The sequence below is a fragment of the Hypanus sabinus genome, chromosome 22 (assembly GCF_030144855.1).
Source record: "Hypanus sabinus isolate sHypSab1 chromosome 22, sHypSab1.hap1, whole genome shotgun sequence".
Taxonomy (NCBI): Eukaryota; Metazoa; Chordata; class Chondrichthyes; order Myliobatiformes; family Dasyatidae; genus Hypanus; species Hypanus sabinus.
This window is the reverse complement of record NC_082727.1, coordinates 56346417-56361345: the sequence shown is the minus strand read 5'-3', so window position 1 is coordinate 56361345 and position 14929 is coordinate 56346417. Positions and strand designations below refer to the sequence as shown.

General features: G+C 38.3%; 1 protein-coding gene across 4 annotated transcripts in view; it reads left to right on the top strand.

Annotated features, from left to right (window-relative positions):
* The window catches only part of wdr11 (WD repeat domain 11), a 137713-nt gene that overhangs the window by 57441 nt on the left and 65343 nt on the right, over positions 1-14929 (top strand). For all 4 annotated transcript variants that reach the window (XM_059947806.1, XM_059947805.1, XM_059947808.1 and 1 more), the window contains 4 exons: positions 5350-5548; positions 6743-6852; positions 11044-11220; positions 12574-12658. In XM_059947806.1, coding sequence (XP_059803789.1) covers positions 5350-5548; positions 6743-6852; positions 11044-11220; positions 12574-12658 — 571 coding nt within the window. The remainder of the gene's footprint in view (positions 1-5349; positions 5549-6742; positions 6853-11043; positions 11221-12573; positions 12659-14929) is intronic.

The window sequence follows — 14929 nt, the reverse complement described above, 5'->3', positions numbered from 1 at the left end:
AGCATATCCTAGATGGATGTTTTCATCACAGAGATTTGTCAAAAATCAGAAATTAAATATACAATACAGTCTCTTCATTTTCTCTTCCTGCCAACTGATGGTTATAAAGGACATCTATCATATTCACTTCCATCTTCTAAATCTTATCTCTTCACTAATTTATATAAAATCTCATTATCTTCTGTTTACTCCCAAATTTGTTCATTATGTTTATCAAGGTGAAGCCCCTAATTGAGTTGCAATGCACTAATAATTGGTTATCTTTTACAGTCTTACTGAATAATTTTGCCATGCATTGTAAAAAAAATTATATTTCAGCAACTAATAATAATAGTTGCTATTATTACTAAGAATAATAATTAGAAGAGATGTATTCTCTTTTTTAAAAACACATTTCATTTGAAGAATTTTTTAGAAAGAACTTGTGCTGCAATTTTAAGTGTACCCTATTATTCAACAACATATTGCACCATGCATGTTATATAAATTCAGTAAAGTCAATTAATTACCTCTTCCTCTGACAGTGTGTGGTACCCACCTGCTTCAAGCAGGCTTACACTGGTGCCCAAGAAAAGTGTGGTAACCTGCCTCAATGACTGTCACCTAGAGGTACTTACATCCACAGTGATGATGTGTTTTGAGAGGCTGTTGTTAAAGCATATCAAATCTTGTCAGATTGGTGACTTGGATCTGCTCCAATTTGCCTACAAAAGCAACAGGCCAGCATGCCATCTCCTTGGCTCTTCACACAACACTAGAACATCTGGACAGCAAACATGTAATACATCAGGATGCTCTTTATCTATTACAGCTCAGCATTTACACGATCATTCCCTCAAAACAAATTAGTAAACTTCAAGACCTTGGCCTAAATACCCATTTGTGCAATTGTATCCTGGATTTCTTGACTTGCAGACCCCTGTCAGTTCAGATTGGCAACAAACATCATCTCCACTGTCTCCCATCAGCACAGGAGCACCACAGGGATGTGTGCTTGGCCCCCTGCTCTACTTGCTTAACACCTATGACTGTGTGGCTAAGTACAGCTGCAACACTATATACAGGTTTACCGATGGCACCAGTGTTGTGGGCTGTATCAAAGGTGGTGATGAATCAGCATACAGGAAGGAGATTGAAAATCTGACTGAGTGGTGTAATAACAACAACTTCTCACTCAATTTCAGTAAGACCAAGGAACTGATTGTAGACTTCAGGAGGAGAAACCCGCGGTCCGTGAGCCAGTACTCATCGGAAGACCAGAGGTGGAGAGGACCAGTAACTTTAAATTCCTGGGTATCCCTATTTTAGAGGACCTTTTATAATTATAATTGCAAAGGAAGAATGACAGCACCTCTACTTCCTCAGGAGTCTGCAGAGATTCAGCATGTCATCAAAAACCTTGGCAAACTTCCACAGATGTGTGGTGGAAGTTTTATTGACTGGCTGCATTAGCCTGGTATGCAAACACCAAAGCCTTTGAGCAGAAAATGCTACAAAAGGTAGTGGATTTGGCCTAGTATATCATGGGTGAAATCCTCCCAATCATTGTGTACATCTACATGAAATGTTGCTATAGAAAAGCAGCATCCATCATTAGAGATCCTCTCCACCCAGGCCATGCTCTTTTCTCACTGCTGCCATCAGGTAGAAGGAGTTGAGAATAGACCATGGGAGAAAGAGGAGGAGGAGGGGCACCAAAGGGAGATGATAGGCAGGTAAGGAGAAGAGAAGAGGTAAGAAGGGAGCTAGAATGGGGAATGGAATAAGAGAGAAGGGAAGAAATTTCTCTACCCCTCCAATGATTGTTGCTGCCATACGTGGAGGTATGAGTATCCAAGAAGCTTCTGATCTTCTGGGATTTTCATGCACAGCAGCCTCTAGAGCAGGGGTCAGCAACCTTTACCACTGAAAGAGCCATTTGGACCCGTTTCCCACAGAAAAGAAAACACTGAGAGCCGCAAAACCCATTTGACATTTAAAATGAAATAACACTGCATACAACGTTTTGTTTTGCCTTTTTGGTATGTATAAACAAACTATAATGTGTTGCATTTATGAAATTGATGAACTCCTGCAGAGAAAACGAAATTACATTTCTGCATGCCACAAAAACATTTTGAACTCTGAAAAAAAGACGTTGGGTTGAAGGTTACTTTTAAGTAAAATACTCAACGTCTATTTGAGTCCTTCTTGTATTTATGAAAAACGCCAAACTTAAATTTACAGCCAGCAGCAAACCAAAAATAACGTCAGCCAGCTGTCAACCTGAAAAATAAAAGGACTATTTCACTGAACAATGAAAACATATGAATATACGTAAAATAATAGGCAATTAAAATATTTATCATACTTGGTCAGGTTGACTCACACCTGACAATGCAGTCGTATTCAGTAGGGATGGATCGATGCATAGGGGAGTGACCGGGAAGGATAATGTGTTTTTTTCCTCTCTGAACTCACAGAAGCGTTTCTCAAAAGATGTTTGCATTGCGATGATTGCAGAATGTAAATACTCCGAATTTATCATGTCGTGACCTTGTTTGAACTCTCTCAAATTGGGGAAGTGAGACAATGTGCCTTTCTGTAAATCTCTGGCAAGCACTGTCAACTTGCGCTCGAATGCCAAAACATCCTCCAACATGTGCAGGGCTGTACGTCCTTACCCCTGAAGAGCTGTGTTCAGCGTGTTCAGGTGCGCTGTCATGTCTACCATGAAGTGTAGCTTTTCCAGCCACTCTGGCTGTTCCAGCTCAGGAAAGGTGAGCCCTTTGCTGCCCAGGAAAGTTTTCACTTCTTCCAGACACGTTTCAGCACCTCCCCTCTGGACAGCCAGCGATAAAAACGTTGTAGCGGTGTGCTACATGCAGTCAGTAAACTGCAGTCAAAGATAGCTTTATTCGAACTAAACAGCCTTGCTTTTAAGCCTCCCTCATCCCGCCAACCATGGGCGCGGATGCTGCAAAAGACACGTACTCACAAACCCCCGTAGGCTATCTCCCTTAGCCTGAACGCTGGCTAATTGTGAGCCGGTTCGGATGTGTCAGGAAATGGGTCGCCCGCCACAACGTCTTATTTAGATTGTACAAGATCACCATAATTTTCAAATTTAGAATTACATTTCAAAAACTAACAAACTAACATAAAATACATTTTAATTAAATACTGTCTAATTATTTCCCAAAGCAACAGGGAGCCGCAGCACAGACGTAAAAGAGCCACATGTGGTTCCGGAGCCGCGGGTTGCCGACCCCCACTCTAGAGTTTAGAGAGAATAGTGTGAACAATAAGATATCCAGTAAGTGGCAATTCTGTGGGTGAAAGCACCTTGTTAATGAGAGAAGAATGGCCGACTGGTTCCAGCTGATAGGAAAGTAACAGTAACTCAAATAACCATATGTTATAAGAATAATGTGCAGAGGAACATCTCTGAATGCACAGCACGCCAAACCTTGAAGTGAATGGGCCACAGCAGCAGAAGACCACGGGCATACAGAAATGTTCTCAGTGGCCACTTTATTGGGTACCTTCTTTACCTAATAATGTGGCCACTGAGTGTATATAGTACATCCAGGAAGCAGAGAAGGGTTGCAATGAAAAAAATTGAGTGAAGGGAAAACCTAAGGGTGTAGTGGTACATCTTTGAAAGCAGTAGTATCTGTGTTTGGGGCACTGTGGTAGTGTAGCAGTTAGCACAATGATATTACTGCTGAGGGATTTGGAGTTCAATTCTGACATCCCCGGTAAGAAAGTTTGTGCATTCTTACCTTGTGTGCATGGCTTTCCTCTCAATGCTCCAGTTTCCTCCCGCAGTCTAAAGGCCTACTGAAAAGTAGGTTTCAATTGATCATGGTAAATAGTTCTGTGATTAGGTTAAATCAGTTAGCTGCTGAGGGGCACAGTTTACTGGGCTGGAAGGGCCTGTTCTGCTCTCTAGCTCTAGATAAATAAACAAGTTCTATAAATTGTGGTCGCCAAAGTCTGAAAAGGTCATTACTAAGGCAAATGGCATTCCAAGTTATCTGTAGGAGCAATGCAAAAGAAAATAACCCTGAATATCCATGAAATATTGGCATTGCATTATTACTGCAATAATGTTTAGCTTTTTAGTTTCCTTTGAGAAAGATACTAACACCGTAAAAGAGCAGCATGAACATTTCTTTTCAAGGAGAGTTTACCACTATAAAGGTTTGAAAAATTAACATAGAAATTGGCTACGTCTTAAAAAATTGTTTAAAAAAAAACAGCTTGATGGTTCTGATAAAGAGGAATGCTCTGTTCCTTGCTTTGCCTTCTATCAAGCACAGGCAAATCTAACTGTAAGATCAGGCCTAGTAATTATAATCACAAAAAGTCTGCAGATGCTGGAAATTCAGAGCAATAGGCATAAAATGCTGGTGGAACTCAGCAGGTCAGGCAGCACCCATGGAAATGAAAAAACAATTGATGTTTTGGACAGAGGCCCTTCTTCAGGACTGGAAAGGAAGGGGGAAGATGCCAGAATAAAACTGTAGGGGGAGGGGAAAGAGAATGGCAAGAAGGTGACAGGTGAAGCCTGGTGATACAAAAGGTAATTATAATTATAAACTCTTTTGAGAGACCGAATGATGAACAATTACTGCTGAAAAAATGATCAGGAATATTTTAATTGAAAAAATATGAGGAAAATTAAATTAACAACCTAAATGGAAAGAGTTTGAGACAATTAATTTCCTGTGATTCTAAAACTTGCATTTGTATATAACTTCACTCATGCTACAAAACACCTCATACTTTAGGTTAGTGGTCAATATTGGTAGCTTGGGTTGAAGTGTTAGATTTTGCTGTGATAACTAAGCTTGGTAATTAGCTGGCAGACGTTTCATCACCAGTTGAGGTGATATCCCCAGTGTGCAGTTGTTATTTTTCTCTCTTGGAGTGGTCACATTTATATAGGCTCCTGTTCACTTGCCTTGGTTCTGATTGGCTACCCCTTCAGTTGACCTTTGAATCCTATTGGTTCACGTTTCTTTGGCTCTTAGGGGTTCGTAGATGGTCTCTATTTTGATATGGTTGTTTAAGGAGTTATCAGAAGAGAGTGACGCTGTTAAAAGTTCTCATGCCTGCTTCATGTTTGTCTACACCAGAGCTCCTGCGGTGTCCAGTTAAAGTGGCGCCCTTCTCGGTCTTCGTATATCAAGATTCGCAACAGTGGATCGTGTCTCCGTGCAGGCAGTTTGTCTTCCCGTAAATGAGTTGAGAGTTTACATCCTGCATGGCTGACATGATCCACCGACATTATTTAATAAGACATTAATTAGTCTCTCAGAGGATTCTTTCAGGCAAAATAACATTTTTTTTTCAATGTTTTAGATCCAGATCAGCCTGCTCAAGAACTTGCTTATGACTTGCGTTGTCAGTGTGATGCTATCAGAGTCACTAAGACAGTCCGTCCTTTCAGCATGGTGTGCAGTGCTGTCAATGAAAATTCTGCTGCTTTGATTGTTAGTGATGGCAGAGTGATGTTGTGGGAGTTGAAATCCAACCTCTTGGGACCAAAACCTTATTACAGGTATCTCTGTCTACTCTGTCCTTTTAAAACCCAGTTATGATAATTGACCAATTCAGTGAATTATAATGTTTTGTATAAAGCAGTTTGTCCTTGAGTGACTCTGTTAATGTTTCAGTTATATTCTGTTTCACTGAAATTTGCCCAAAGCTTTACCTAATTTTCTTCTTTGTTTAATTTCTCATCAAACTGATTGACTAGTTCAGTAGCGACTCATGGTAATTAATGTGTTCCATGCTCTAACTTGTACCATATCAGTTATAGCACTTAGCTTGAAACTCATGACTATAGTGACATCAATTCCACAAGTCTGATCATCAGACAACATTTTGACAGTCAGTCAACTGACTGATTGTCAGAATGTTGTCATTGTGATCAGAAATGAAGGGAATAATGAATGTGTTTTGAAAACTGAACTTTTATATTAGGGAAATTTTTAGAACATTCAGAGACATACAGATCTTTACATTTTTTCTCTCATTATTTTTTCATGCATATATGTAACGCAGAATAAATTAACTTTGTGCTGAAGGTTCCTTTTACTATTCATCATCAACAATGCAATTAATTATAGTACATCATGAGAAAATCATTAATTATTCTTTTTTTTCTTGAGGTTGTTGATGTGTTAGGTTATTTATGGTTTTGTCTTGAATTTTAATGTGGAACTGCTAATATTCTCATTCTGCTGATTTGTTACCAATGTAAAACATGTCAAAAACTTGTAGAGTTATCTTCCGAGGTGCTAGACCAGTTTTAATTTTACGGGCACAGGAATGACTGCCTAAAGGGAATGCATAAGTTCAAAGTGTTCATTAGCAGTGAACACTGTGCGCGTGTGCCATGGACGTTATGTCTCCTAAGAATGAGTCTGTGCATGCCTAAGTTATTTCATATGAATAGTCATTGCCAATGGAAGTGTGGGCCTACCTCATGAATGTGGACTTAATCTGGTCCAGTGTTACTGAGAAAAGATGCCGGTTATTCTGTCCCAACTCCCATGTACACATGATACATATTTTGGCAATAAAATTAACGTAGCCATTGTAATATTCTTGTAATTAATTCTTGATTTAGTTGTTTTATTGAGAAGCCTATTTCCATTACTTACCTCAATTTTTACATTAGCAATGTAGATTGATATTTTTGATTTGTTTTCTTGTTGCCTTATTTATTGCTATTTTCCATTTGTATCAGTTACTCAAGTTCCACAGCTTCTCCTTTGTACTGTCCAGCTTCATTTTGTGGAATCCCTTTGAGCACCCAACAAAAAAAGCTTCCAGACCTCTCCTTGGATAACATGATCGGTAATTTACCATTCCAATTTACTTTGCTTTAACAATGCACAGTACTGTAAAGTTCCATGAATCCACTATCTTCACCATTAGATGTATCAGGTGCTTTCCTTAGCTCACCTTTTATTGTACAGTTGTCTGAAGCTTGAATTCAAAATATATTATGTATGGATAGGATAAGCATGTAATAGTCCATAATATTTGCCAGTCTGGCATCATTAAAATCCTGAATACGCTCGATTATTGGAGTAGATGTTGAATCTATAGTCAAAATTCTTTGAGGGTGGAAGGTGTTGGGTTATTTAAGTACTACTGGTGCTGAATTCATTCAGTGATTTTGTGTTGGGAGGGTAAGAAGAGACCTTAAATCTACAAGGAAATGGCGTGTTTTATAAAACAATTTCTTTCCTTAAATTGGCACAGCTGAAGTAATAGTTCCTTCTTTCCACTTCATTTACCCATTGCTACTTTAGAGTCTCTATGCAGAAAGGAAAAAAATTGGCAACAACTCTAACATTCTCACCAAAGACCCAATAATTGTGCATGTGGCTGGTGAGAATGTTTCCCGGGTGGACGCTCTTGGTTGGCATTCTGGGTGCGAAAGGAAGCAAAACTTCAAGTTTGCTTGTAGCCATTTGTAGAAGGACAGTTATATGGTTACAGTTGGGTATTTGCTGACTCCTTCAAGAAATATGAAAGAATGCATACTTTTGGTTCTAGCATTGAAACAAGTACTGTGTGTGATAAAGCAGCTCCCTGCTTTTTAGGTGCATTTTAACAAACTGATCAATAATCTTCAGTCATAAATCTGTATTGTCATTTAGTTACCCATGTTTCAATAGAATGGGAACAAAAAACATCAATTTATCAAATCTGATAATTTTTCTCAATTTGATTGACTAGTTTAAAAAAAAAAGAGGTACAGTGTTGCCCTCAAAATATGGGTATTTTATTTTTATTTTAGTAAAGCACAAATAATGAATTATTAGGATTTGAAAAAATTGTCTTTTGCGTTTCTCGTGGACCTTTATTATTAAAGAGCAATTAAGCACTTTGAATCTACCTGGAAACTCCAGTCCAACCTAACTCTTTGAAGGGCCTGGCTATCACTGCAGATTCTCTGGGGAGAAGGAAAAGCTAGCAACATCAATACATGTATTACACTTTCAAAGAGAATCTATGAGGATAGCTAGACCCATCAGAAGTAAGGTTAAACTGAAGCGGAGTAGGGAGAAGTTGTTTTGTTCAGGACAAGCAAAACAAACCAGTGATGTGGGAAAACAAAACATTTATTGCGAATGCACATTGCAGATATGATCATAGCTGCTGCACTGCAACTTTATATTCTACAGAGTAAGATAGCTTAACAAACTCTTCATTTCTGCTCTCAACAAGCCTTTGAACTGAAAATATGGTATTGAGAAAGTATTATCATTTTCACAGTTTAAAAAAATGGAAAACCACACTAAAGTCTGTGTAGAATTTTAAATTTATTTTAAGAAAAGGCAAAGTCTTTGTATACCTGTATAGCAGAGATATTTTTCTGCTAGCAACCATTGCTTTACTTTTTTAGTAATGATTAGATTGTATGATCTGTAAACGTAATGTACAAGAAATGGGCAAACAAAGCATAAAATCTTTCACCTCCAAAAACTATCATTAAATCTTACATGTACCCTTTTGTTGAACTTTCTTAAAGTAAGTTTTGCAGAAATTGGGAAATTAAAATAAAAAGAAACTGAAGACACTGTTCAAAGTGAACTTATTATCAAAGTACGTACTGTATATGTTACCATCCCCTTTTCATTTTCTTTCAGGCACTCACACTAAATCCAAGAAACATAATAGAATCAGTGACACTGTAGCTCATCTTGTAATGCTCCTTTAAACATGGCAAATTGTTTTCCATAGATTTAATATGTTTTTGATCACTATTGCTTAGTATTCATTGTGCTGCGTTTAGTTGTATCTGTACTTCCTTAAGATGGGATGCCCTGAGACCAATGCCCATGAGCCAAATCATGTTTATATCGCTGGGACAAATGAGTAGAAATTGTGATTATATACTCTGTGAAAGAGAGAGCTCGCAGCCTTAGGAGAGGTCTACTGAAAAGTTGAATGGTATGCAGTCAATTTAATTATCTAAGTCTACATTTGGATGTATAAGATGATGAGAGACATCGATCATGTGGATAGTCAGAGGCTTTTTCCCAGGGCTAAAATCACTAACACGAGAGGACACAGTTTTAAGGTGCTTGGAATTAGGTTCCAATGGGATGTCAGGGATAGGTTTTTCACACAGAGAGTGGTGGTTGCATGGAATGGGCTGTCGCCAACGGTGGTGGAGGCGGATACAATAGGGTCTTTTAAAAGACTCCTGGATAGATACATGGATCTTAGGAAAATAGAGGGCTATGGGTAACCCTAGGTAATTTCTGGAGTAAGTACATGTTAGGCACAACATTGTGGGCCAAAGGGCCTGTATTGTGCTGTAGATTTTCTATGTATATGTTTTTACATTTCTCCCATTAGCCTTCAGTGTAATAAGATGCATGTAAGTATGATAGACATGACAAAAAGAAAGCTTCACGTGTATAATATTAAATTTCAGATTCAAATTTATTTATCATATATACATTGAAACATAGAGTGAAATGCATAATTTGTGTTGACAATCAACACACACAAGTATGTGCTTTAGGTAGCCCACAAAATGGTCAAAGGGAACCTTAAAAATTTGGTGAATATGTTCAATGTTCAAAGTACATTTACTGTCAAAGTATTTGTACTGCATATAACCTTGAGTTTCACTTTCTTGCAGGCAGTTACGAAACAAACACAATAGAACCCATTAAAAAAGACCTTCAAACAACCAATCTGCAGAAAAAAAAACAAATTGTTTAAAGTAAGCAAATAACATTGAGAACTGAAGTTCATAAAAATGAGTCCACAGCCACGAAGAAAGTCATCACAGCAGCCAATTCAGGAGCCCATTAGTTGCAGGTCGCGGCCTCAGTTCAGCAGAGAGTTGAATAAACCATGCTGAGCAGTGAGCTGGACACCAGCTCGTCTCTCCCCTCCGGTCCCTCCAGCCTGGCCTTTACAATCTGGCCTGGTGCTTAAATTAGCCAAGCCTTGGGTAGTTCCTCACTCTCAGACCCAGGCTATGCCTCCTTGATTTGGCCCATGCATGACATTTCCAATTCGGCCCAGCACTTAAAACCATTTAACCTCAGGTCATTCTTCACGCCTGGGCCCAGGCCCGAGCCCTGCCACCTCATCTCTGTCTCACCTCCACTCACCTTGCCTTGGCTCTGCTGCATCAAGTGGCTTCCATACTGTTCCAGTCATTCCCTGCTCCCAACCCCACCCCATTCATCTGGATTTGGCCCCATACGTACCATGCTGCAACTGTCTAGAGCTTCAAAACTTCAGTTCACACTGCAAAAATGCCAGATTGTATAGGCGGTTCAAAACCTCAACTCCAAAAGGGAAGTTACAGGCTATTGATTGCTGTGACCATATCTGAGGAAACAGTTCAGAGGTTCAAAAGTTCATTTAATATCAACATATGTATGCCGTATACAACTCTGAGATTCTTCTTCTCCAGACAGCCATGAAACAAGGAAAGATCAGGAAAGTCAATTCAGAGAGAAACAGCAAACAACGCCCCCCCCCCGCATAAAAAGAACAGAAACACGATCATCATCTCCCCCCAAAATCCCCTACCTCCAACAAAACGCAACAAGAACATTGACCCCCTCAAATCCCCCTCCCCCACACAAAAAAATTAGCAAAAATGTAACAAGAACATCAACCCCCAAAACCCCTATAACCATACAAAAAACAATGAGAAAGAACAGGGAACACAGAATTTAAAATAACTGTAAGCCTGAAAAAGTCCATAGTCCAAATTCATAAACAAAACTAATACAGTAATTCATGGCTTTGTTTGTTTTGTTTGCTACCAGCAAGTTGTTACTGTGCCTCACCATCTTAAACTGGAAGTAAGACTATTCTTTCTGGTTATTTGGCCTGTAGAACTAAACAATGTAAATATAGAGTATGAAAAGTAAATTTGAAATGGTCAGCTGATTTTCTATAGCATGCCTTACGGACTGTTTGGTGTTCTATGTGCGCAAGGTGAACCAACCTGTTTTGATGTACCACACAACCTATACTCACAATTTAACTTTCTGACAGGGCAAAGTTTAGCTGTAGATGAAGAGCTGCCAAGGGCTTTGAACCAGCAGGAAGTTCAACTGAAGTTCCTACTGACTGGCTTGTTGTCCGGTCTCCCACAGCCACCATTTGTTATACGAATGTGTCCACCACTCACTACCAAGAACATAAAAAGCTATCAGCCATTGTTGGCTGTGGGTGAGTACTTGATACAAGCTATATGTTTTTAGGAAAGGTACATAAAGGTATATGTTTTAAAAAGGTACAAAAATACAAACTACTGTTTAACTGAGTAACAATTGTGAATTATGTATTTGAGTGAAATGCAGAACAAATTAAACCAGTATCAATACTACACAATTGTATTAGTTCATGATGGTTCTCAATTGAGGAATTAATCCAGTGTATGCTGCTGTGTTCTTTTGATTGACTGTAAATTGATAAATTCAACGCTGTCACCTAATGCAGACTTTAAACAATGCTAATGCCGATTGCATCCTCCAAATCTTCATATACATCATAACATTCAATCATTTTGAATGATGTTATCTTCAAATTCTTCGTAGTACCTAACTTGTTGAAGTAGTGAAATTGTTTCATTTCCCAGAGCTGTTTCTGGCATCTCCAAGCCTGAATGCTTGAAGCTGCAGTACATAAAATAGTTCTGAATTGTCTTACTGCTTAGTACTTGCCAACTATTTGTGACAAAAAAATCATTGCTTTTTGAACACAAACACACGCAAGTGATGTTATTTAAAAACTGCTCAAAAATAGTCTCCGATCCCAATTAAGTGACATTAGTGTCCCAAATAAATGAAAGGAATCCCTCTTTCGCTCGATTTGTTTTTGTTCTTTAAGAGTTGTCTCAAATAAGCACCTGTGCCTATTAACCGATGTCCCAATTAAGCAGAATCTACAGTGCTTTTTACCTTAGCTTTAGAAGCAAAAATGTGAAATGATATTTCAGGTATGGTCAATGAAAACTTCATTCAGAAAATGTGAATTATGAAATGTGATGATTAAGAGTGTTCTCAAAAATGGAAGTTAATAAAAATCTAGTTAAAGTAATGTTTCAATTCAAAATTTGGCAGCTTTTTATACATTGGAGCCCCAGAAGTCACTAATTTAGAATTGAAGTTCTCTTTTTTCACCTGTAATTTTTATTTACTGTCTGTGCCTTATCTTTTTTTTTGGAAGAGTATTTACTACTTTTGGATTAGGTTCTGCTAACTTGCTCAAGATAATACTTGCATCAGAATGTGCCAGGATTGATGTGATGTGATTTCACTGACTGACAGCTAAATTGCTGAGCTGTCAGGGAGATTCAGTGGCCAAGTACTTCTGATATTGTCAGGTTGATTTAAATCACAGTTTAGCTGACTATGTTGACAAGAAATGATTAATGACTTTCAACGATGTATAAAATTATACGAATAGTCCATATGTTATATCTTTTGCCCTGTGTTTTAACAACAGAATTGGTGGGTTTATTACTTCACTGATTAATGGGTAAAAACATGTTTATCAGCTGTTAATCAATGCGTATTTCAGGTACCAGCAACGGATCTGTGTTAATTTATCATCTTACTAGTGGATTGTTATACAAGGAATTAAGCATACATTCCTGTGAAGTCAGGTAAGAATTTCAGTATAGAAATTCCACATGCAAATTTTCAAATGAAAACCAAGAAATATGTTGCTTGTCAGCGTCATTGTTATAAATGAGCTTTGTTAAATGGAGATATAAAAAGATCAGTATAAAGAATGCGAAATTAATTCCCTGTTTTGAAAGGTGACCCGTTTCCTCTTGAGCTTCATTTTTGTTCCACATTATGAGCATTTCTCATAAACATCTGCCTTGTGATGTGCTGTACTGCAAATTTCAGAGTGTATTGAAATGGCATTAGAGGGATTGTTGCAGCAGCTGTTTTTCAAATTCTCAAACCTGCTGTTGCATATGCAATCATTATTAAAGGAGGACTGAAATTGATGACTTCGATATTTCATAATGAAGAAGATTCCTTTGGTAACTAACTACGCCCATGTGAGTTTGCACTGATATAAATAATCCAAAATCCATTACGCTTTATTGACTGGTTGCTAAGTTAGTAGATTTATGCCTTATAACACAAAACAAGAATGGCCATCGAAGTTGACCTCTACTGAACTACCCAGTTTACTTACTTATTTAGTGATACAGCGCAGAGCAGACCCTTCCAGCCCTTTGACCCATGTCACCGCAGCAACCCCGCAAACCCAATTAACCCTAACCTAATTGTGAGATAATTTACAACCTTCCTGGTGCATCTTTGGACTGTGGGGGGGGGAGGGGGTGAAGGGGAGATCCGGGGAAAGTCCACGCATTCCACAGGGAGAACATACAGAGACTCCTTTCGGAAGGGCGCCGAAATTGAACACCGTACTCCGGAGTGCCGTGAGTGTCGCACTAACCACTGCAAAACCGTGGTGCCAATTGTTGTGCAGTTGTATTAGCATGGTGAGGCAGCAGCTAGAGGATAGGATAAAGGGCAAAATGGAAAATATAAAGGATAATTATTTTGAGTAGTGTGCATATGTAATTTTAAGCGTTTTTAAGTCACCTGATTTCCTCTTGACCAAATTATTCAAGTTATTGAAAAGTAGTTTCTTCAGCAGAACAAATCCTCTGCCTTTACTTTGAAATTAAAATCATAGGCAAACACAGTTACTTCTGTTGTGTTAGTGGAAGAACCTAATGGCAAATTGCCAGCTGTGATGATTGAATCCATAGCCTATATGTCAGGTTTCTTTTGAGAAATTGCTATAGAAAATGCAGCAATTTCTATACATTCTCTTTAATGCAAATGATGTTTTAACACTATAATCCTTTTCTATCTAGCAACTAGAATTGTCTTGGTAGCCTAGACCTTTTCTCACTACTCTTGACATCCATGTAAATGTGATAAGCAGTGACAATAAGTTAAGGAACCTTGTGATGTACAATCTTAACGTGGCTAAGAGGAATGTCAAAGATTTGCCAAATATAGATTCAAGTTATTTGGCCAGAAGAACTAAAGGTCATAAATTTCAATAATTATAATTCATGAAAAGTATATTTTCTATTGGTTGGCCATTTCACTGCTCATGAACATTTTGGGCTCTCTAGCTGCCAGCCTGACCTTTGCCCTAAGGCCACTTCCTTTGAGGAAGCTGTATATATAGGTGCCGTGGTCAGTCAGAGGGTAATTATTGGACATTTTTCTGTGTTAGAAGGTGTTTGGCATATCTTGTTATCTCAATAATTGTTAATTAGATATCTTTTCATTTTCATCTAACTCAGGGGTTCCCAAACTTTTTACATGCCATGGAGCCATACAATTAATTGAGGGGTCCTTGGACCCAGGTTGGGAACCCCTGTCCTAAGTGAAAGCTGACAGTTCTGCCCTGGTTAAAACTTTCCATTGTGTTACAGGCAGGCATGTTCTGATTTACTGCAAAAATAATTGTTCTCAACAGTGTTGAACTAGTTCAGTTTAAACTTCAATTTTACACTGTTGGTAAATCACAAGAAATTTATACCCAACCTTTGCCATAAGCCGAGAAATGCAATTTTAGGTAGTAATTATTTGTAATGGAGTTTATAGACTTGTAAAATGAGCTCTGTGAGACCGAACACAGTGATACAGATATTACTACTGAGCAAGTTGTAAAATGGGTGAATGAGCAGCCTTTTTTTGTCACAACATGCAAAGTGAAATTTTCTGATTGTTGTTACTAAACGCAGTGCTTCATTTGATAATATTCCTGCCAGTTGCTTTGGGACATAACATTAAATATGCCATGTAAATTCAAGGTGGTGTTACCTCAAAGTCGGAATAGCCATTTAGAAGGTGGAAAATGGCAGCTTTCTGGCTGAACTTATGACAGT